The sequence below is a fragment of the Balaenoptera borealis genome, assembly GCF_965194805.1.
Source record: "Balaenoptera borealis genome assembly, chromosome: 15".
NCBI classification, from domain to species: domain Eukaryota; kingdom Metazoa; phylum Chordata; class Mammalia; order Artiodactyla; family Balaenopteridae; genus Balaenoptera; species Balaenoptera borealis.
This window is the reverse complement of record NC_138871.1, coordinates 67,463,613-67,488,513: the sequence shown is the minus strand read 5'-3', so window position 1 is coordinate 67,488,513 and position 24,901 is coordinate 67,463,613. Positions and strand designations below refer to the sequence as shown.

At 40.0% G+C, this 24,901-nt stretch overlaps 1 protein-coding gene and 1 long non-coding RNA gene across 9 annotated transcripts in view; one reads left to right on the top strand and one right to left on the bottom strand.

Moving 5' to 3' along the window:
• Positions 1-11,191, top strand: part of LCLAT1 (lysocardiolipin acyltransferase 1) — a 296,655-nt gene extending 285,464 nt beyond the window's left edge. For all 7 annotated transcript variants that reach the window (XM_082356799.1, XM_082356800.1, XM_082356801.1 and 4 more), the window contains one exon: positions 7,179-11,191. In XM_082356799.1, coding sequence (XP_082212925.1) covers positions 7,179-7,681 — 503 coding nt within the window. In that variant the 3' untranslated portion in view covers positions 7,682-11,191. The remainder of the gene's footprint in view (positions 1-7,178) is intronic.
• Positions 7,795-24,901, bottom strand: part of LOC309611872 — a 57,643-nt gene continuing 40,536 nt past the window's right edge. For both annotated transcript variants that reach the window (XR_014234796.1, XR_014234797.1), the window contains one exon: positions 7,795-8,607. This is a non-coding gene — a long non-coding RNA (uncharacterized lncRNA). The remainder of the gene's footprint in view (positions 8,608-24,901) is intronic.

Genomic DNA, 24,901 nt, shown 5'->3' with positions numbered 1-24,901 from the left:
CTCCCCCGCGGCTTTCCCCCCTTGGTGTCCATACGTTTGTTCTCTACATCTGTCTCTATTTCTGCCCTGCAAACTGGTTCATCTGTACCATTTTTCTAGGTTCCACATATATGCATTAATATACAATATTTGTTTTCCTCTTTCTGACTTCACTCTGTATGACAGTCTCTAGATCCATCCACGGCTCAACAAATGACCCAATTTCGTTCCTTTTTATGGCTGAGTAATATTCCATTGTATATATGTACCACATCTTCTTTATCCATTCTTCTGTCGATGGGCATTTAGGTGCTTCCAAGACCTGGCTATTGTAAATAGTGCTGCAGTGAACATTGGGGTGCATGTGTCTTTTTGAATTATGGTTTTCTCTGGGTATATGCCCAGTAGTGGGATTGCTGGATCATATGCTAATTCTATTTTTAGTTTTTTAAGAAACTGTTTTTTTAATATTCAGCTGCATGAGCTGTTTATATATTTTGGAGATTAATCCTTTGTCCGTTGATTCGTTTGCAAATATTTTCTCCCATTCTGAGGGTTGTCTTTTCGCCTTGTTTGTAGTTTCCTTTGCTTTGAAAAAGTTTTTAAGTTTCATTAGGTCCCATTTGTTTATTTTTGTTTTTTTATTTCCATTACTCTAGGAGGTGGATCAAAAAAGATCTTGCTGTGATTTATGTCAAAGAGTGTTCTTCCTATGTTTTCCTGTAAGAGTTTTATAGTGTCTGGTCTTACATTTAGGTCTCTAATCCATTTTGAGTTTATTTTTGTGTATGGTGTTAGGGAGTGTTCTAATTTCATTCTTTTACATGAAGCTGTCCAGTTTTCCCAGCACTACTTATTGAAGAGACTGTCTTTTCTCCATTGTATATCCTTGCCTCCTTTGTCATAGATTAGTTGACCATAGCTGCCTGGGTTTATCTCTGGGCTTTCTATCCTCTTCTGTTGATTTATATTTCTGTTTTTGTGCCAGTACCATATTATCTTGATTACTGTAGCTTTGTAGTATAGTCTGAAGTCAGGGAGTCTGATTCCTCCAGCTCAAGACTGCTTTGGCTATTCAGGGTCTTTTGTGTCTCCATACAAATTTTAAGATTTTTTTTCTAGTTCTTTAAAAAAATGCCATTGGTAATTTGATAGGGATTGCACTGAATCTGTAGATTGCTTTGGGTAGTATAGACATTTTCACAATATTGATTCTTCCAATCCAAGAACATTATATATCTCTCCATCTGTTTGTGTCATCATTGATTTCTTTCATCAGTGTCTTTACCTCCTTAGGTAGGTTTATTCCTAGGTATTTTATTCTTTTTGTTGCAGTGGTGAATGGGATTGTTTCCTTAATTTCTCTGTCTGATCTTTCATTGTTAGTGAAGAGGAATGCAAGAGATTTCTGTGCATTAATTTTGTATCCTGCAACTTTACCAAATTTCATTGATTAGCTCTAGTAGTTTTCTGGTGGCATCTTTAGGATTCTCTATGTAGAGTATCATGTCATCTGCAGACAGTGACAGTTTTACTTCTTTTTTCCAACTTGTATTCCCTTTATTTCTTTTTTTCTCTGATTGCCATGGCTAGGACTTCCAGAACTATGTTGAATAATAGTGGCGAGAGTGGACATCCTTGTCTTCTTCCTGATCTTAGAGGAAATTCTTTCTGTTTTTCACCATTGAGAATGATGTTTGCTGTGGGTTTGTCATAATATGGCCTTTATTATGTTGAGGTAGGTTCCCTCTTTGCCCACTTTCTAGAGAGTTTTTATCATAAATGGGTGTTGAATTTTGTCAAAAGCTTTTTCTCCATCTATTGAGATGATCATATGGTTTTTATTCTTCAATTTGTTAATATGGTGTATCACATTGTTTGATTTGCGTATATTGAAGAATCCTTGCATCCCTGGGATAAATCCCACTTGATCATGGCGTATGATCCTCTTAATGTGTCGTTGGATTCTGTTTGCTAGTATTTTGTTGAGGATTTTTGCATCTGTATTCATCAGTGATATTGGTCTGTAATTTTCTTTTTTTGTGGCATCTTTGTCTGGTTTTGGTATCAGGGTGATGGTGGCCTCATAGAATGAGTTTGGGAGTGTTCCTTCCTCCGCAGTTTTTTGCAAGAGTTTGAGAAGGATGGGTGTTACCTCTTCTCCAAATGTTCGACAGAATTCACCTGTGAAGCCATCTGGTCCTGGCCTTTTGTTCGTTGGAAGATTTTTAATCACAGTTTCAATTTCAGTGCTTGTGATTGGTCTGTTCATATTTTCTATTTTTTCCTGGTTCAGTCTTGGAAGGTTATACCTTTCTAAGAATTTGTCCATTTCTTCCAGGTTGTCCATTTTATTGGTATAGAGTTGCTTGTAGTAGTCTCTTAGGATGCTTTGTATTTCTGTGGTGTCTGTTGTAACGTCTCCCTTTTCAGTTCTAATTTTATTGAGTCCTCTCCCTCTTTTTCTTGATGAGTCTGGCTAAACGTTTATCAATTTTGTTTATCTTCTCGAAGAACCAGCTTTTAGTTTTATTGATCTTTGCTATTGTCTCCTTTGTTTCTATTTCATTTATTTCTGCTCTGATCTTTATTATTTCTTTCCTTCTACTAACTTTGGGTTTTGTTTGTTCCTCTTTCTCTGGTTCCTTTAGGTGTAAGGTTGCATCGTTTAATTGAGATTTTTCTTGTTTCTTGAGGTAGGATTGTATTGCTTTAAACTTCCCTCTTAGAACTGCTTTTGCTGCATCCCATAGGTTTTGGATCATCATGTTTTCATTGTCATTTGTCTCTAGGTATTTTTTGATTTCCTCCGTAATCTCTTGGTTATTTAGTAACGTATTGTTTAGCCTCCATGTGTTTGTGTTTTTTACGGTTTTTTTCCCTGTAATTGATTTCCAATCTCATAGCATTGTGGTCGGAAAAGATGCTTGATATGATTTCAATTTTCTTAAATTTACTGAGGCTTGATTTGTGACCCAAGATGTGATCTATCCTGGAGAATATTCCGTGTGCACTTGAGAAGAAAGTGTGATCTGTTGTTTTTAGATGGAATGTCCTATAAATATCAATTAAATCTATCTGGTCTATTGTGCCATTTAAAGCTTGTGTTTCCTTATTAATTTTCTGTCTGGATGATCTGTCCATTGGTGTAAGTGAGGTGTTAAAGTCCCCCACTATTATTGTGTTACTGTTGATTTCCTCTTTTATAGCTGTTAGCAGTTGCCTTATGTATTGAGGTGCTCCTATGTTGGGTGCATATATATTTATAATTGTTACATCTTCTTCTTGGATCGATTCCTTGATCGTTACGTAGTGTCCTTCCTTGTCTCTTGTAACATTCTGTATTTTAAGGTCTATTTTATCTGATATGAGTATTGCTACTCCAGCTTTCTTTTGTTTTCCATTTGCATGGAATATCTTTTTCCATCCCCTCACTTTCAGTCTGTTTGTGTCCCTAAGTCTGAAGTGGGTCTCTTGTAGACAGCATATATATGGGTCTTGCTTTTGTATCCATTCAGTGAGCCTGTGTCTTTTGGTTGGAGCATTTAATGCATTCACATTTAAGGTAATTATCGATTTGTATGTTCCTATTACCATTTTCTTAATTGTTATGGGTTTGTTTTTGTAGGTTTTTTCTTCTCTTGTGTTTCCCACTTAGAGAAGTTCCTTTAGCATTTGTTGTAGAGCTGGTTTGGTGGTGCTGAATTCTCTTAGCTTTTGCTTGTCTGTAAAGCTTTTGATTTCTCCAGCAAATCTGAATGAGATCCTTGCCTGGTAGAGTAATCTTGGTTGTAAGTTATTCCCTTTTATCACTTTAAATGTATCATACTGCTCCCTTCTGGCTTGTAGAGTTTCTGCTGAGAAATCAGCTGTTTACCTTATGGGAGTTCCCTTGTATGTTATTTGTCATTTTTCCCTTGCTGCTTTCAATAATTGTTCTTTGTCTTTAACTTTTGTCAATTTGATTACTATGTGTCTCGGCGTGTTTCTCCTTGGGTTTATCCTGCCTGGGACTCTCTGCGCTTCCTGGACTTGGGTGGCTACTTCGTTTCCCACGTTGGGGAAGTTTTCAACTATAATCTCTTCAAATATTTTCTCTGGTCCTTTCTCGCTTTCCTCTCCTTCTGGGGCCCCTTTAATGCAAATGTGGTTGCGTTTAATGTTGTCCTAGAGGTCTCTTAGGCTGTCTTCATTTCTTTTCATTCTTTTTTCTTTAGTCTGTTCTGTGGCAGTGAATTCCACCATTCTGTCTTCCAGGTCACTTATCCATTCTTCTGCCTCAGTTATTCTGCTATCGATTCCTTCTAGTGTATTTTTCATTTCAGTTATTGTATTGTTTATCTCTGTTTGTTTGTTCTTTAATTCTTCTAGGTCTTTGTTAAACATTTCTTGCATCTTCTCGATCTTTGCCTCCATTCTTTTTCCGAGGTCCTGGATCATCTTCACTATCATTATTCTGAATTCTTTTTCTGGAATGTTGCCTATCTCCACTTTATTTAGTTGTTTTTCTGGGGTTTTGTCTTGTTCCTTCATCTGGTACAAAGTGCTCTGCCTTTTCATTTTGTCTACCTTTCTATGAATGTGGTTTTCCTTCCACAGTCTGCAGAACTGTAGTTCTTCTTGCTTCTGCTGTCTGCCCTCTCGCAGAGGAGTTTTGAAAGTAAATGAAATGTGAACTCAGTTCTGAATCAGAAGCCAAGTGGCATGACATGTGACAAGAGGTGAAGACATGTCTTTTCTCTCATTGAGAGAGAAAGTGGGGAAAGGGTAGATGAAGTGGAGGTAAGACAGCTAGAACAAGGATTATGTTTCTGGTTGGTGGGCATAAAGAAACAGGCTCTGAGGTCTGCAGGTGGAGGGAGCACTAAAATATCAAACTCGCTTGTCAAGGAAAAGTTTGATCTGTGATGGAGCAGGGTAGTCGTGATTGATGCTAAATTGATAAAAGGCTCCTCAATTTTTAATGCAGGTGAGTTAACAGGTAAGACACATTATATTACCCTCTTAGTGGATATATCACGCTCAGTGTACCAGTGAAAGAGTTGGTCTTTGGATGCTTGATCAGATGGCCCACATTCCAGCATGTAAATTCCCACTACAGCACACCAGGTGGTGGTCAACCAGTCTTTTCTCAAATGGTGAACACATCACCTCTTGACAGCTGAGAAAAAGCTTTTCCCTGTGGCTTCTAACCATAGGACCCAGTTCCCTCCTCTGGAGCCGAACGGCTTGGGCCTAGTCTCTCTTCTAGGACTTCAGACACAAGTGCAGTGGAGTTGCCTCTACCAGCCTTGCACTGCCTCCTCTACTGCCATGTCAACAGTGCACAGGGTCCCTAAAGGACTGTCCCTCCGGTTTTGAATCTAAACCTTGTTGATATAGGTATTCTCATTTTTTATGACATAGCTCTTATTAAGGGCTGAGTATTTTATAAGATAGTTATGAAACCAGATTGAAACCTGGTCCTTTCCCTAAAGTAAATCACAGAGTAGAGGAGACGGACAGTAAATACTTACAGAGGTTCAGTAATGGCTCAGTAGTAAGGGTAAACATGGTGAGCTAAGGTGGGGAAGTTGCTTCATATCTTTACTGTTCTTAATATTGAGCTAAAATTCGAATGGAGTGAAATGCACAGATCTTAAATGTACCATTTGATGTAATCCACACACTAATCAAGATATAGAATGTCCCTGCCCCCCTGAAAATTTCCTCATGCTCCCTTCCAGTCAGTTCCCTCCCCCACAGGCAACTACTGTTCTGATTTCCGCCACCACAGATTAATTTTGCATACCTCATACGGTTCTGTGATTGCAAATATCACATCAAAAGTCTCTCACTGCAGATAACTTGATATGGAAGAAAGCAACATTCAGAGACTATGTGTCAACACGCTGTGTGCCCTTGGGCAAAAAACTTCACCTCCCTGGGCCTTGTTACAGGGTTCCGTAGGTGATCCTCTTGATTCCTTAAAGATGGAACTCCACTCACATTTCTAATCTCAAAACTACCACCCCACCACTGCAGTCTGTTCAAGAACCCGGAGCAGAAACAAACCTCGGGCTCATTCCACCCTCCAGTTGAGCACTCTGTCAGGTCAGTTCTTCCTTGTGATTTTTTTGGACATGTCACTTCCTTTAGTCCCTACCTCCTCTTCATCTCTTGCCTTGTAATGACCAATCAAATTACTTTTCCGACCTCTCTTGCCCCTGGTCCTCTCCAGACTATTCTTATTACTGCCCCCAAGCTAATCCCTGCTAAAATGAAACAAATTCTGGTCGCTTTTCTATTTAAAATCCTTAAGTGGTTCTCCACCATTTAAGGCGCTTCTCTGTCACCTACAGACTTGAGTTCCAATTCTCAAGTTTGACAATGAGGGCCTTAACCGAATGCCTCCAGCCTATGTTTAGTGCCCTCAGCCCCCCAGTGTTCTCTGCTGGGAGGTTCACCCTGCCATCGCTCTCCTGCCTCACCAGCTCCCTCCCCCCTTCCACAGGCCCCTGTTAGGGCACTGCACTTGCCCGGCTCCCTGATTCTGCTGTGAGCTCTGCAGTGGGGTTAGGAACCGTATTTTATCCACTTCTCTATCTCTAGCATCTGGCATATGACTTTGCCGAAAACACTTAACCCCAAGGTAACTAAATCATGAGATTTCTAAGGATGGTGCTGTACTGGGTCAGGGTCTTATTGACTTCACATTGATGTTTCTAGAAATAAAAAAATCATATGGAAGTTTTCATGCATGGCTGACCACTTCATCAAGTCTGATTCTGAGTTTTTCTTTCCAGTAGCTTTCGTGATAATATTGGGTTAAAGGTGAGCAAGTTTTTTATTTGGAGAGAGGGTGTATTTATTAGTGATAGGAGGTCTCAAAACAGTGAGTCCTGTTGGTGTAAAAGAGCTGTCTGTGCTCTAATTCCTATCTCAAATCTAACTTAACGTGCTTATTCGTTTAGTTCTAGAATGGCAGATCACCGTTTCCACAAATGAAGGTAATTTCTTTCTAAAGGTCTTTGTGGTAATTAGCAAGCAGATAAAAAACTAAAAATGACTGGTAAATGTTGACCCAAGAGCATAGGAACACGAGTATTTACAGCCCTTGTTTGTTCACCTTGGTTCACTTGGTCCTGATTTTGTGAATCAGCATTGCTGTCTGAATTGATCTTTACTCCATCTGTATTTTTATCTTTTCCAAAACCTAGGTAAGAACCTGGATGCTGTCCATGACATCACGGTGGCATACCCTCACAACATTCCCCAGACAGAGCGGCACCTCCTCCTCGGAGACTTTCCGAAGGAGATCCACTTCCACGTCCACCGATACCCAGTGGACACCCTCCCCACATCCCAGGAGGACCTCCAGCTCTGGTGCCGCAAGCGGTGGGAAGAGAAAGAGGAGAGGCTGCACTCCTTCTATCAAGGGAAGAAGAATTTTTACTTTACGGGGCAGACTGTCATTCCACCTTGCAAGTCTGAGCTCAGGGTCCTTGTGGTCAAATTGCTGTCCATACTGTACTGGACCCTGTTCAGCCCTGCAATGTGCCTGCTCATCTATCTTTACAGTCTTGTTCGGTGGTATTTTATAATCATCATTGTCATCTTCGTGCTGCAGGAGAGAATATTTGGTGGACTGGAGATCATTGAACTTGCATGTTACCGTTTTTTACACAGACAGCCACATTTAAATGCAAAGAAAAAGGAGTAAGATTGTAAGATTCACAGTGTAAAAACCTAGGGGATATTTTGGAAATGTTCTAAGCTTTTGTAAACTGAGATGCGTTTTTGCATGACTATGTCAAATATTTCTTACTATCGTCATTATTTGTTAAAGATATTTTGCACTTAGTTTTGTGGGAAAATATTGCTACACACACGATTTTTTTTTTTTTTTTATATCTCTGAATGTAATTTCAACACTGTGTAGCAGGGAGCGATCGCTGTGAAATAACTTGGGCCAGAGTATTAGTAAACAATCATCAGGCTGTTAGCAGACAAGGTACACACAACATCTTCTTAAAGGTCCAATCCTGCTTCCTAAGCAACTCCCCAGACAGGAGGCAGACCTGGGGCTCCTGAGCACTGGCCCAGATCAAGTGCTGGCACTTGACCGTGGAGGTGAGGGCCCTTCCTCCTGGCTCCCTCTTGGCCCTGTCCCCGCACTCCTTTCTATGCCAATCAAACCCTTGCATCCTTCCTTAAGACCAGAAAACAGAAACCCCTCGTCCTTAAGCTGAACAAACATTTTAATAGGAAGCCCTTCATTACTCATGAAATCTTGGCATTTAGCTGTGCACAGACCTAGACGTCAGAAGACCACCGGTGCCCTTTTCTCACGTGGAAAATAAGAGCTGGACAAGTCTCAGGGAGCAACCGCAGGCTCTCCACTCAGAAACCTTAGTTTGAATTTTTAAAGCTAGGAATTCATACAGTTTAGTTCTTCACTTCTGTGTAACCTTGCATGTTTAGTGCTGGTTTCTTTACACCTTGTTAGCAGGTGTAGCTTTTCTGCATTATAAACGGTATACATCAAGTCACTTACCTTTTTAAAGGAAAGCGTAGAAGAATGTTCTCTTATTGCCATCAGAAACTCTCTTTTGAAGTTGTGTCTTGGTTGAAATATTTCTTTAAAACCTGCCACAAAAAGGAAGGTTATTGTATTTTCTACATGTGCGTGGGTGTCTTAACTTCTGCCACTAAATCAACAGCAGCACTTGCAGACAGGGCCGTAATGGTTTAACCTAAATTATTCAATCCCTGTAGCCTTGACAAGTTTTATTCTTAAAACCAAAACGGTCACACAAAAATGAATCCTTTTTTAATGATAGTGAGGGATCTCTCTCTCTCTCTTTCTTAGTCCCAGGTTTCCTCTTTCATTAGTAAAACCCACTTTTGACCAATTGGTCACCTAAATATTCCTGTCATTTGGAGTCAATGGAAAATTCAGCAAGTCAACAGCACCAATCTGCTTCTGAGGCAAAAAAGAAATATGTGGCCATTGTTTCCACTCCACTGGAGCCCTGCAGCTACTTTTCTTCTTTTTTTTGGTCCTAATGGGAATGCCGGTCAGAGCAGCAGAAAATGTGGGGCATTTAAAAGTCTTTACTGTTAAAAAACCTGTCCGCTCATTCCTGCCTTGAACCAGCCTCAAACACTGTTTCTAGCTTTGTGTACTCTTGGCCGTACATCTCCTTTGTGCTGGACGGTGACTTCCGCCGGCAGTGGACACCGGCATCGCCCTGACAGGCACGCACGCTGTGAGCTAGACTTACCCAGCAGACTCTTCCGCTTTCAGAAAGCCACCGCCCGCATCACTCTGTTGGCATACCGTTTCCACTGGAAGAGAACTAACTAGTGCCTCTGCTGAAAAGCCCAGCCTGTATTTAACTACTCCCCCAAGGCTGTTTTTAATCCTGCGGGGCTACTAATTAGTTATCAGGCACATCTGCTCCAGACCCAGCTTCCTTGGTTTCTAAGGTGGTTATTTTTTTAACCCTTTTTTTCCCCCCCTTAATAAAAGAGGTTTCTAATTTAGGTCTCTCTCAGGCTTCTGGTTATATTTGGAAATAAGAAGTAGTTTAACAATCAGGATTGCTTTTGTCCTGGGTCAGAGAGAAACGCTGAGTTTTCTACTCCACAGGTGTTTGTAATGTAGCGCGGCTGCCCTTCCTCCAACTAACTGCTCACGGCTCCTTGGTTCGGGGTCTGGCTTTAATGGCGAGTCCTCTTGAACCCTTTGAAACCTGTAAAAAGGGAACTCTTCCTTTTTAAAACATGTTTTCTTTTGATCGTAAAAAACATGTTTAAGATAAAACTCAAACTCTTTTTTAGTACCCCGAATTCATAAGCACTGAAACTGAGACATTGTACTTCTAAGAATTAGAAATAACTTCAAAAAGAAAAATGTTGCCTTTTTTGGTCTCTGGTGTGGTTTTTTTGGTTTGTTTGTTTTGTTTTGTTTGCAATAAGGCTTCTTTTAAAATTGTAATCATTTGTGTTTTCCTACACAACTTTTTCTTCTCTTATTTAAAGAAATACACTGTCCATGATTTGGACTCTAAAATTGATAGTGTCAGGTAGAGGTTAATGCAGCTCCGGTACTGCGCTTGGCCTCAGCTGTGACCCCTTCCCACCTCCCAGTCTCGCTCTGGACTCCGCAGCCGCCCGTCTGGCGGCATCTGGACTCTCACCAGTCCATCCATAGGAAACTCAGTGGAGTTTGAAATGTTTGCAGTGCTGTATGTCCATTTGTTACATCTTTACCATTCAGACGAGATTTAAATAAAGCAAGTGTGGTTTACATGGAACATGAACCATTATACTTAAAATAGGAACCTGCAAGGAAGGGCACTGATTAGGTCACAAGTTTTCCCACCAGGCCTCTTTGATGAAACAAGCCAAAGTCATTGTAAAATTCAGTAGAAGAACATGGTAAAAGACTAAAAGAAAAATAAATGTCAGAGCCCATAATTTAAAGCTCTTAATAAAATTCTTGTTTGTTAGGCTTCTAAAACACAGACGGGGAGAAATCCCAGCTTCCACTTGAGTCACTTTGAAATTAGTTATGTCCATAGCCCCACGTCAGACGTCGTCCATCAGCAGCTGAGACTGTACTCGCCAGGAGGGGAGACGTTCCCATCTCACCCGGACTTCAAGCTCTGGCCTGACCACGCTGCCCTTGTGCACTTTTATAACAGAGACTAATGGAGGGAGCCTGTTGGTATTAAATTGTTTACATTTCTTTATATAAATAATGTGCTTTCAGTGCCTTAGTTACGGGTCCCTTTCTTGTTCCAAGAATTCTTCAATGTGTCTCTTAGGTAAAAGTCTCTTTTTGCTATTCACTGGGAGAAAAATGGTTTCTAAAACACTGGTCACTGTGGTCAATACTACTTTGTGATGACATCTGGGAAAGAGAGCTTTATGTGGAGGTAGCGGTTGCCTCAGGGCTATTGTTTATGTTGCAGAAATGCTCTTGTCACATGATGAGCTTCAGATTAGGCATGGCCCTAAAGTTGTCTTGTGCTGACCTTAAATTCTTATTTCAGAAGAGAATCTTGGGTCTGGTAATTCATTTTTTAAAAGATCATGTGCAAAAACACTACGTTTTAAAAATAACTCACAGAATGGCCTTAGTTTTTTATGTCCTGGTATGTTTGTGAGTTGTGTTCTCTGTAGTATACATCCCAGAATAAAGTGGAGTGAATTCAATAGTTTACATGTGTGTTGGGTTTCTGTTTTTGCAGGAATGGCTGGAGGCTATATTGTTATTGTATTATAACATGTGGTATTGAGGAAGAGCTGACCAGTTAGGACTCTCTTTCACAGATGTTTAAAACATAATGCCAGAGCTTTTTCATCACTGAAAAAGTGCAGGGGCCGCAGCTGAATTCAGGGTTCAGCGAATGTCATCAGAACTTGATTTTCCTCCATCTCGGTTCAGCCTGAGGACAGTGTGGTCATTCCACAAGGGAGGGGGTCTCATGGGAAATATCCGCACCACTAGCTGCAAGAGGTAAACGGGGCTCTATGCACGCCCTCCCCCATTGTCAGGGAATACAGAACTAGGAAAGCAATTCTTGGACCAAAGCTTGACAAATGCATGAAAACACACTTAGCAAACAGACATGTGCAAAAATCATGGGACTGAGGGGTAGCAGAATATGCCACCCCAAAATATGAGTATAGGAGTTCAGGACATGCCACCCCAAATATACCACTTTGGAATATTGATTATTTTCAGCTGTAGGCACTTGAGAAACAGCAAATGCAGGGAAGGGCTGTCTCTGAACTCTCCTCTCCTGCCTGAAGACAGATCCTCCAAAAGGAACTCAACTGCCATAAATCCCCTCCCTGGGAGTTTCATCAACCGGAGGGGATTGACTCTTGTCACAGGAAAGGAGACTTCACACCCACACACCTTGTCACAAAAGGCCATACCCCCCTCCCCCATCTATTCCAAGGGTCCATTCATCTTTCCTAAAAAAAAACATTCACTATCCCCTAAGAGGGCTACTTTCTTCCTCCCCTTTTTCCATTAAGATGGTATTTCAGCCTGGATTCTAAGCCACCTCGAAGAGTTACTCATTTTTCCCTGGGTATCTCCATGAATACATGAGGGATACATGCTAATGAATTTTTGATTGTTCTCCTCTTGTTAATCTGGCTGATATTACAGGAGTCTCAGCCAAGAACTCAGAAGGGTAGAGGGAAAATTATTTTCCTCCCCTACAGAACCTAAGCTCTGCAGTGCCCCATTCTGTCTTCGGGTTCTCCAACAAGCATTTGCTTGAAAGATCCACTCTGAGGGGAGCCCCCAATGTCATTCTCTGGGAAGGGGGCATGAGGGACCAGAAGAGCGGGTTTCCAGGACTGGGCCATGGGGCTGGTGGGATTTCTATATTCTGTTCAGGCAAAGGGGAGAGTAGAGCAGAGTCTTTCTAGTCACCCATGTGCTTCCACATCACTCATTTCACTGATAAATTATGTAAAGGGCTTCAGCAGCTCCCTGCAAAGGGTGGGTTTTCAATGAGGTACTTCAAATTCCACCTAGTAAGCCCTAGGATGTAACAGAGTCTAACCTACACTCATACGATGCACTCTTCATGCCAAAATGTTTTTAAAGTAAATACCTAAAAGACAACTTGCGCTCTCCTGGCTGTGTTGACTTGATTCCCAGGATCCACATGGTGACTTGAGGCCTGCAGTCACTTCAGCCCTACATCCTCTCAGGTTCAAACCCGGTGGGAAAGAGCCAGAGAGACTGCTTCCCCAGTGGCTTAACACAAATCCTAAAGTGGGTTGCAATGCTCATTCCTGAACCACTTACTTGCCTGGAAATAACTAGGTGGCTTGAGTCCCTGGGTTACTCACCACCCCCTGGAGCCAGGGCTGGAGTCTGTTCCCCTGGACCACAGGGACCAAGTGCTGGGGAGGGATGAACTTTCAGAGGGCTGCTGTTGAGAACAGGGTAAAATGACGCTGGGTGGCCAGATGTCCACCTCGACTATGAAACTTCCCAAACCTCCCAGTGGAGTCTGGAGCAAATCAGCACAGCTTGCAGAGAGAGTCCCTGACCCTGCGCAGTGAGAAACAAAGGAGCTTGGCTGCCTCCTCCCATCAACACCAGGGGATATTTGGGAATCCAAGGTTCTCCAGAGCTGTACACAGACAACCTCATCAACAACTGGTCCATCTGAATACTTTAATCATTACCTCTACCCAGATCACCCGACTTAAGCAAGACAGTATGGACAGCATTTTTCTTCCTGTGGGAAATCTGTTGAAGTACAAATACTGCAGCTCCCATGTCTCTCCCTGTTGGCTGATGCAGCCCTCTTTCTTCCAGCACTGCAGGCACAGAATCTCACAGTGTCACTCATCCCTCCCTCACCTGCCCTGACAGTCAAGCCGTCACCCCCACCTGTGCCTTCCTCCTCAGGGGCAGCTCCTCCTTCCCACTGCATTAGACCTGGCAAGTCGGCACTACCTACCAGTTCTCCCTGCTCCAGGAGATTGACGCCGATCTCTATCCACGGGACCCAGTTGATCTCCCCACAACCCCAGTTTAATCATGGAACCCTGCTTCTCACCACCCCCAGTGGCTTCCTGCTGATGTCAGGCAGCCCAGACTTGACCTATCCCAGTTCTTCCCAATCCACCCTATCCTCGGGCCCAGGATTGTCCCCAGGTGTGGACCTTTTCACCCCAATGCAACTGGCTGCCTAAAACTCACGTGCCCCCTGCTCCTTCCCACCTTTGCTCATAAAGGTGCTTCCTTCAGAGCCCAAATTCTGTCAAATCCCACTTTTTCTCTGAACTGTTTCCTCATCAGTCTAGCTTGAAATGTCCTCCTGTCGTGGTGATATATCTCTGCAACTCTCACTTGACCGTATTACATACTATCTCACGTTATAGTTATTTTTCAGTCTTATCACCTCACCTGGAGTATAAGCTTCTGGAAAGCCAAGATAAGAATGCCTCATATTTCTCTTATCCCGAACAGTATTTAGCCCAGCATCTCACCAATTCCTTTTGCACAATAAATTCTAAACGGTGATTCCTTGGAAGTCATTCAGAAAGCATCCCGTACTAAACTCAAGCTGGGTGCAGAAATTTACAAATTTAACATAACAAAAACAAAAATTTGAAATGCAAACCCATCTACCTCTGGGAAATAGCTTTTTTTTTTTTTTTTACAAGAACCAAATCATTTTTGATTGATGATATGATTTACCAAAATATATTAGCAACTGAACTCTTAAAAGTAGAAACTTGGCTCGAAATGTGCATCCTTAAGAAGGCTTGCTCAACTAATCTCACCTCCCCCAGCTACACCTGTGGAGGAGAATTTGCCAATACCTAACATAATTCTTATGCACTTACCTTTGGCCCACAATCCCACTTTCAGAGATCTATCCCCCAAAATACACTGACCAAAAAAAATTGTAAGATGCATGCACAAAGCCCTTCATTGTAGTTCTGTTGGTAAGAATAAAATACTGGCAACAACCTAAATGTCCATGGTAGGGAATGACTGAATACTCTTTGGTATAATTATATGATTGAGTTCTGTGCAGCTGTATAGAGGCACGATGGACATCTCCAGACACTGATATAGGACATTTCTCCAATATATTATGTTAAGTGAAAAAAGAAAGATGGAGAACAATGTGTATAGTTATGCTTTTATTGAAGAAGGTGAGGCCATACAGATACACACACATATGCTTAATTGAAAAGCTAATTCATTAAACATAATTTAAAAATATAAATTATAAAAGTAAAATTGTAACATATGGGGGAGGGAGGGAACATGATGGATGAGACAAGGATAGGAACTAGACTTCTTTTATATATCTTATTTTATGCTATATGCTTGACTTTGGAACCAAGTTAATGTTTCACATAATTATAAAATTAAATGAGGGAATTCCCCGGCAGTCCAGTGATTAGGACTCAGCACTTTCACTGCGGTGGCCCAGGTTCAACCCCTGGTTGGGGAATTAAGATCCTGTAAGCCACATGGCTCGGCCAAAAAAAATTTAAAAATTAAAAAGTAAAAAAAAATTAAATGAAAAAGTAAAAGCAATTTCTAAAAAATCAAAAGAAGAAATGATAAAAATCAAAAGGAAAATGAAGCAAATGACCCTAACATACCAAATCTGTGGAATAATTACACAGAGAAAATTTTTCAGGTAATTATAATGTATATCCTTAACAGTATATATTCTCAAGGCAGAAAGAACTTCAAAAAAAATCTTAAGTTGTTTTTGTCATCATATTGTTAGTAATGATACCAGTTTATTTTCTGAAATAATTGCATTTATTGTAAGATTAGGCAGGTAAGTAATTATGGTAATGTTGCTAGGACCAAGATCTTCAGTGTAAAAGATACATAAGTATAGAATTTTTAAAGTTAAAAAAAAACCCCATAATCCTAAATTTGAACTGAAGATAATCAGTATGAATTTATGATGTATTTTGTCTTAAAAAAAAAAAACAAGAGCTACTTGGTAGTCCTGTCCATTAAAAATGTTAGAAATAATGGCCAACCAATAGCAATGAGCAGCCTAGTGCCCAGATAATGGAAAACCATTTTCCATTAAAAAGGAGCCAGAGGTTCTTGGACAAATGGCCCAGGACAGGTAGAAGGTAAGCCTGGACATCTTGAAATACCAGAAAGCAAGGAAGCTTTCAAAGACCTCTGAGGTCAGCAATTAGGGCTTAATTTCCAAATATACAAACAGCTCATACAACTCAAAAACAAAAATCAAACAACCCAATCGAAAAATGGGCAGAAGACCTAAATAGACATTTCTCCAAAGAAGACAGACAGATGGCCAGTAGGCACATGAAAAGATGCTCAGCATCGCTAATTATTAGAGAAGTGCAAATCAAAACCACAGTGAGGTACCACCTCACACCAGTCAGAAGGGCCATCATCAAAAAGTCTACAAGTAACAAATGCTGGAGGGTATGTGGAGAAAAGCGAACCTTCCTACACTGTTGGTGGGAAAGTATATTGGTGCAGCCACTATAGAAAACAGTATGGAGGTTTCTCAAAAAACTAAAAATAGAGCTACCACATGATCCAGCAATTCCACTCCTGGGCATATATCTGGAGAAAACCATAATTTGAAAAGACACATGCACCCCAATGTTCATGGCAGCACTATTCACAATAGCCAAGACATGGAAACAACCTAAATGTCCATCGACAGAGGAATGGATAAAGAAGATGTGCCTCAGAATGGGAGAAAATATTTGCAAATGAAGCAACTGACAAAGGATTAATCTCCAAGATTTACAAGCAGCTCATGCAGCTCAATAACAAAAAAACAAACAACCCAATCCAAAAATGGGCAGAAGACCTAAATAGACATTTCTCCAAAGAAGATATACAGATGTCCAACAAACACATGAAAGAATGCTCAACATCATTAATCATTAGAGAAATGCAAATCAAAACTACAATGAGAGATTTAACCAAGATGGCGGAGTAGAAGGACGTGCTCTCACTCCCTCTTGCGAGAGCACCAGAATCACAACTGGCTGCTGGACAATCATCGACAGGAAGACACTGGAACTCACCAAGGAGGATACCCCACGTCCAAGGACAGAGGAGAAGCCACAGTGAGACGGTAGGAGGGGCGCAATCAGAGTAAAATCAAATCCCATAACTGCTGGGTGGGTGACTCACAGACTGGCGAACACTTATACCACAGAAGTCCACCAACTGGAGTGAAGCTTCTGAGCCCCACGTCAGGCTTCCCAACCTGGGGGTCCGGCAACGGGAGGAGGAATTCCTAGAGAATCAGACTTTGAAGCCTAGTGGGAATTGATTGCAGGACTTTGACAGGACTGGGGGAAACAGAGACCCCACTCTTGGAGGGCACACACAAAGTAGTGTGCGCGTCGGGACCCAGGGGAAGGAGCAGTGACCCTGGGGGAGACTGAACCAGACTTACCTGCTGGGGGTCTCCTGCAGAGGCGGGAGGTGGCTCTGTTTCACTGTGGGGACAAGGACACTGGCAGCGGAGGTTCTGGGAAGTGCTCCTTGGTGTGAGCCCTCCCAGAGTCTGCCATTAACCCCATCAAAGAGCCCAGGTAGGCTCCAGTGTTGGGTTGCCTCAGGCAAAACAACCAACAGGGAGGGAACCCAGCCCCACCCATCAACAGTCAAGTGGATTAAAGTGTTACGGAGCACTGTCCGCCACAGCAACAGTCAGCTCTACCCACCACCAGAGCCTCTCATCAAGCCTCTTAGATAGCCTCAACCACCAGAGGGCAGACAGCAGAAGCAAGAAAAACTACAATCCTGCAGCCTGTGGACCAAAACCCACAGTTACAGAAAGATAGACAAGATGAAAAGGCAGAGGGCTATATATCAGATGAAGGAACAAGAAAAAACCCCAGAAAAACAACTAAATGAAGTGGAGATAGGCAACCTTCCAGAAAAAGAATTCAGAATAATGATAGTGAAGATGATCCAGGACCTCGGAATAAGAATGGAGGCAAAGATTGAGAAGATGCAAGAAATGATTAACAAAGACCTAGAAGAATTAAAGAACAAACAAACAGAGATGACCAATACAATAACTGAAATGAAAACTACACTAGAAGGAATCAATAGCAGAATAACTGAGGCAGAAGAACGGATAAGTGACCTGGAAGACAGAATGGTGGAATTCACTGTTGTGGAACAGACTAAAGAAAAAAGAATGAAAAGAAATGAAGACAGCCTAAGCGACCTCTGGGACAACATTAAACGCAACAACATTCGCATTATAGGGGTCCCAGAAGGAGAAGAGAGAGAGAAAGGGCCAGAGAAAATATTTGAAGAGATTATAGTTGAAAACTTCCCTAACATGGGAAAGGAAATAGCCACCCAAGTCCAGGAAGCGCAGAGAGTCCCATACAGGATAAACCCAAGGAGAAACACGCTGAGACACATAGTAATCAAAATGGCAAAAATTAAAGACAAAGAAAAATTATTGAAAGCAGCAAGGGAAAAACGACAAATAACATACAAGGGAACTCCCATAAGGTTAACAGCTGATTTCTCAGCAGAAACTCTACAAGCCAGAAGGGAGTGGCATGATATACTTAAAGTGATGAAAGGGAAGAACCTACAACCAAGATTACGCTACCCGGCAAGGATCTCATTTAGATTTGATGGAGAAATCAAAAGCTTTACAGACAAGCAAAAGCTAAGAGAATTCAGCACCACCAAACCAGCTCTACAACAAATGCTAAAGGAACTTCTCTAAGTGGGAAACACAAGAGAAGAAAAGGACCTACAAAAACAAACCCAAAACAATTAGGAAAATGGTCATAGGAACATACATATCGATAATTACCTTAAACGTGAATGGATTAAATGCTCCAACCAAAAGACACAGGCTTGCTGAATGGATACAAAAACAAGACCCATATATATGCTGTCTACAAGAGACCCACTTCAGACCTAGGGACACATACAGACTGAAAGTGAGGGGATGGAAAAAGATATTCCATGCAAATGGAAATCAAAAGAAAGCTGGAGTAGCTATACTCATATCAGATAAAATAGACTTTAAAAGAAAGAATGTTACAAGAGACAAAGAAGGACACTACATAATGATCAAGGGATCAATCCAAGAAGAAGATATAACAATTATAAATATATATGCACCCAACATAGGAGCACCTCAATACATAAGGCAACTGCTAACAGCTATAAAAGAGGAAATCGACAGTAACACAATAATAGTGGGGGACTTTAACACCTCACTTACACCAATGGACAGATCATCCAAAATGAAAATAAATAAGGAAACAGAAGCTTTAAATGACACAATAGACCAGATAGATTTAATTGATATTTATAGGACATTCCATCCAAAAACAGCAGATTACACGTTCTTCTCAAGTGTGCACGGAACATTCTCCAGGATAGATCACATCTTGGGTCACAAATCAAGCCTCAGTAAATTTAAGAAAATTGAAATCATATCAAGTATCTTTTCTGACCACAACGCTATGAGATTAGAAATGAATTACAGGGAAAAAAACGTAAAAAAGACAAACACATGGAGGCTAAACAATACGTTACTAAATAACCAAGAGATCACTGAAGAAATCAAAGAAGAAATCAAAAAATACCTAGAGACAAATGACAATGAAAACACGACAACCCAAAACCTATGGGATGCAGCAAAAGCAGTTCTAAGAGGGAAGTTTATAGCTATACAAGCCTACCTAAAGAAACAAGAAAAATCTCAAGTAAACAATCTAACCTTACATCTAAAGGAACTAGAGAAAGAAGAACAAACAAAACCCAAAGTTAGCAGAAGGAAAGAAATCATAAAGATCAGAGCAGAAATAAATGAAATAGAAACAAAGAAAACAATAGCAAAGATCAATAAAACTAAAAGTTGGTTCTTTGAGAAGATAAACAAAATTGATAAGCCATTAGCCAGACTCATCAAGAAAAAGAAGGAGAGGACTCAAATCAATAAAATAAGAAATGAAAAAGGAGAAGTTACAACAGACACTGCAGAAACACAAAGCATCCTAAGAGACTACTACAAGCAACTCTATGCCAATAAAATGGACAACCTGGAAGAAATGGACAAATTCTTAGAAAGGTATAACCTTCCAAGACTGAACCAGGAAGAAACAGAAAATATGAACAAGCCAATCACAAGCAATGTAATTGAAACTGTGATTAAAAATCTTCCAGCAAACAAAAGTCCAGGACCAGATGGCTTCACAGGTGAATTCTATCAAACATTTAGGGAAGAGCTAACGCCTATCCTTCTCAAACTCTTCCAAAAAATTGCAGAGGAAGGAACACTCCCAAACTCATTCTATGAGGCCACCATCACCCTGATACCAAAACCAGACAAAGACACTACAAAGAAAGAAAATTACAGACCAATATCACTGATGAATATAGATGCAAAAATTCTCAACAAAATACTAGCAAACAGAATCCAACAACACACTAAAAGGATCATACACCACGATCAAGTGGGATTTATCCCAGGGATGCAAGGATTCTTCAATATACGCAAATCAATCAATGTGATACACCATATTAACAAATTGAAGAAGAAAAACCATATGGTCATCTCAATAGATGCAGAAAAAGCTTTTGAAAAAATTCAACACCCATTTATGATAAAAACTCTCCAGAAAGTGGGCATAGAGGGAACCTACCTCAACATAATAAAGGCCATATATGACAAACCCACAGCAAACATCATTCTCAATGGTGAAAAACTGAAAGCATTTCCTCTAAGATCAGGAACGAGACAAGGATGTCCACTCTCACCACTATTATTCAACATAGTTCTGGAAGTCTTAGCCACGGCAATCAGAGAAGAAAAAGAAATAAAAGGAATACAAATTGGAAAAGAAGAAGTAAAACTGTCACTGTTTGCGGATGACATGATATTATACATAGAGAATCCTAAAACTGCCACCAGAAAACTGCTAGAGCTAATTAATGAATATGGTAAAGTTGCAGGATACAAAATTAATGCACAGAAATCTCTTGCATTCCTATACACTAATGATGAAAAATCTGAAAGAGAAATTATGGAAACACTCCCATTTACCATTGCAACAAAAAGAATAAAATACCTAGGAATAAACCTACCTAGGGAGACAAAAGACCTGTATGCAGAAAACTATAAGACACTGATGAAAGACATTAAAGATGATACCAACAGATGGAGAGATATACCATGTTCTTGGATTGGAAGAATCAACATTGTGAAAATGACTATACTACCCAAAGCAATCTACAGATTCAATGCGATCCCTATCAAATTACCAATGGCATTTTTTACGGAACTAGAACAAATCATCTTAAAATTTGTATGGAGACACAAAAGACCCCGAATAGCCAAAGCAGTCTTGAGGGAAAAAAACGGAGCTGGAGGAATCAGACTCCCTGACTTCAGACTATACTACAAAGCTACAGTAATCAAGACAATATGGTACTGGCACAAAAACAGAAACATAGATCAATGGAACAAGATAGAAAGCCCAGAGATAAACCCACGCATCTATGGTCAACTAATCTATGACAAAGGAGGCAAAGATATACAATGGAGAAAAGACAGTCTCTTCAATAAGTGGTGCTGGGAAAACTGGACAGCTACATGTAAAAGAATGAAATTAGAACACTCTCTAACACCATACACAAAAATAAACTCAAAATGGATTCGAGACCTAAATGTAAGACCGGACACTATAAAACTCTTAGAGGAAAACATAGGAAGAACACTCTTTGACATAAATCACACCAAGATCTTTTTTGATCCACCTCCTAGAGTAATGGAAATAAAAACAAAAATAAACAAATGGGACCTAATGAAACTTAAAAGCTTTTGCACAGCAAAGGAAACCATAAACAAGACAAAAAGACAACCCTCAGAATGGGAGAAAATATTTGCAAACGAATCAACGGACAAAGGATTAATCTCCAAAATATATAAACAGCTCATTCAGCTCAATATTAAAGAAACAAACACCCCAATCCAAAAATGGGCAGAAGACCTAAATAGACATTTCTCCAAAGAAGACATACAGACGGCCACGAAGCACATGAAAAGATGCTCAATATCACTAATTATTAGAGAAATGCAAATCAAAACTACAATGAGGTATCACCTCACACCAGTTAGAATGGGCATCATCAGAAAATCTACAAACAACAAATGCTGGAGAGGGTGTGGAGAAAAGGGAACCCTATTGCACTGTTGGTGGGAATGTAAATTGATACAGCTACTATGGAGAACAATACGGAGGTTCCTTAAAAAACTAAAAATAGAATTACCATATGACCCAGCAATCCCACTACTGGGCATATACCCAGAGAAAACCGTAATTCAAAAAGACACATGCACCCGAATGTTCATTGCAGCACTATGTACAATAGCCAGGTCATGGAAGAAACCTAAATGCCCATGGACAGACGAATGGATAAAGAAGTTGTGGTACATATATACAATGGAATATTACTCAGCCATAAAAAGGAACAAAATTGAGTCATTTGTTGAGACGTGGATGGATCTAGAGACTGTCATACAGAGTGAAGTAAGTCAGAAAGAGAAAAACAAATATCGTATATTAACGCATGTATGTGGAACCTAGAAAAATGGTACAGATGAGCCAGTTTGCAGGGCAGAGGTTGAGACACAGATGTAGAGAACGGACATATGGACACCAAGGGGGGAAAACTGCGGTGGGGTGGGGATGGTGTTGTGCTGAATTGGGCGATTGGGATTGACATGTATACACTGATGTGTATAAAATTGATGCCTAATAAGAACCTGCAGTATAAAAAAACAAACAAACAAAACAACTAATACTAAACTTTCATTGGGTTATTTGTATGGAAATATGTTAATATAAATGTTTCAGACATTACATGAAATTTCTAAAAATCTTATATGTTCTGGTATAATGTTATAAGTCATAATCCTAGTTATTACCTTAAAATGTATATCTCAGAAATAACTAATTTTCTTGTCAACTGCATTGTTATGAACTTTCATCAAATTTTTAACTGTGGTCATTTTTAAGTCTTTTGTCATTTACAGACAGTTCTGTGTGTACTCTGATGCTTTTGCAAATATGTTCCTATAAAAGGGTTTCATCTTTAAGAAATTCATGGAAAAGACTGACAAGTACAGGTTTCTGGTAACTGACTGTACTGCTGAACTGAATGAATAAGCATTTTCAGAACTCTAATGAAAAACTGATGAACTCATAAAAGTGCTAACAAAAGATCAAGATGAAAAAAAAAATTAATTACATGGGACTGAGTGAACTGATGAGGATGAGTATAATTTTTGTGACTTTCTGTTTGAATTAAAAAAAAAAATCCAACAAACAAACAAAAAAAAACCAACTACAATGAGATATCATCTCACACTGGTCAGAATCCCATCATCAAAAAATCTAGAAACAATAAATGCTGGAGAGGGTGTGGAGAAAAGGGAACCCTCTTGCACTGTTGGTGGGAATGTAAATTGATACAGCCACTATGGAGAACAGTATGGAGGTTCCTTAAAAAACTAAAAATAGAACTACCATACGACCCAGCAATCCCACTACTGGGCATATACCCTGAGAAAACCATAATTCAAAAAGAGTCATGTACCAAAATGTTCATTGCAGCTCTATTTACAATAGCCAGGACATGGAAGCAACCTAAATGTCCATCATCAGATGAATGGATAAAGAAGATGTGGCACATATATACAATGGAATATTACTCAGCCATAAAAAGAAACGAAATTGAGTTATTTGTAGTGAGGTGGATGGACTTAGAGTCTGTCATACAGAGTGAAGTAAGTCAGAAAGAGAAAAACAAATACAGTATGCTAACACATATATATGGAATCTAAGGAAAAAAAAAAAAAGGTCATGAAGAACCTAGTGGCAAGACGGTAATAAAGACACAGACCTACTAGAGAATGGACTTGAGGATATGGGGAGGGGGAAGGGTAAGATGTGACAGAGAGAGTGGCATGGACATATATACACTACCAAATGTAAAATAGATAGCTAGTGGGAAGCAACTGCATAGCACAGGGAGATCAGCTCTGTGCTTTGTGACCACCTAGAGGTGTGGGATGGGGAGGGCAGGAGGGAGGGAGATGCAAAAGGGAAGAGATATGGGGATATATGTATATGTAGAACTGATTCACTTGGTTATAAAGCAGAAACTAACACACCATTGTAAAGCAATTATACTCCAATAAAGATGTTAAAAAAAAAAAGATGTGATACATATATATACAATGGAGTATTAGTCAGCCATAAAAAAGAATGAAATAATCCCATTTGCAGCAACATGGATAGACCTAGGGATTATCATACTAAGTGAAGTAAGTCAGAAAGAGAAAGACAAATACCATATGATATCACTTACATGTGGAATCTAAAGTATGACACAAATGAACCTATCTATGAAACAGAAACAGACTCACAGATATAGAGAACAGACCTGTGGTTGCCAAGGGGTGGGGGAGGGATGGATTGGGAGTTTGGGATTAGCAGAGGCAAACTATTATATGTGGGATGGATAAACAAGGTTCTACTGTATAGCACAGGGAACTATATTCAATATCCTGTGATAAACTGTAATGGAAAAGAATATGAAAAAGAATATATATATGTATAACTGAGTCACTTTTGCTGTACAGCAGAAATTAACACAACATTGTAAATCAACTATATGTCAATAAAATTAAAAACAACAGCAACAACAAAAACCAAAGACTTTTGAGGTCAGGACAGACAGACTCAGGAGCCAACTTAAACAAGCTCCCACTGACCGAAGACGGGCAGCTTGAGCATTAGTAGGAACGATAACTGAAACAGGGAAAGACGTCAAGTGTGGTAAAAGCCCAGAGTTAATGATACTCAAAATAAATAAGTAAAAATACACATTGATACATTTGGAAGATGCTAGATAACCAATTCATTACTCTGAAAAGTGGTATCTAGATGGAAAGAATTTAGCATTTAACCTTCCTTTCCTATATGAACTGTACCTCAAGCTAAATAGTTGAAGGAAAGTTTCTCTCTATAGAAGTATTCCAGCTTATAAATGATGAAACTATAGACTAAAAATGACTTCAGTCACATTAATCAAATGCAATGGGTAAATCTTGTTGGATTCTCCTTTGAGTAAATAAACCATAAAAATAAACTATGAGACAGTCAGTTACACTAAATGGATATTTAATGATATTAAGGAATTATTTTTTGGGTGTGAAATGGTACTGTGATTATGATTTTAAAGCGGTCTTATCCTTTAGAGAACACGATGCAGTGGTGTGCCGTCTGGGGCTGAGGAGTGGGTGGAGAACGGCTGAGCAGAGCCCGGAGCCGGTGGTCCTGTGTCTCCTGACGGATACGT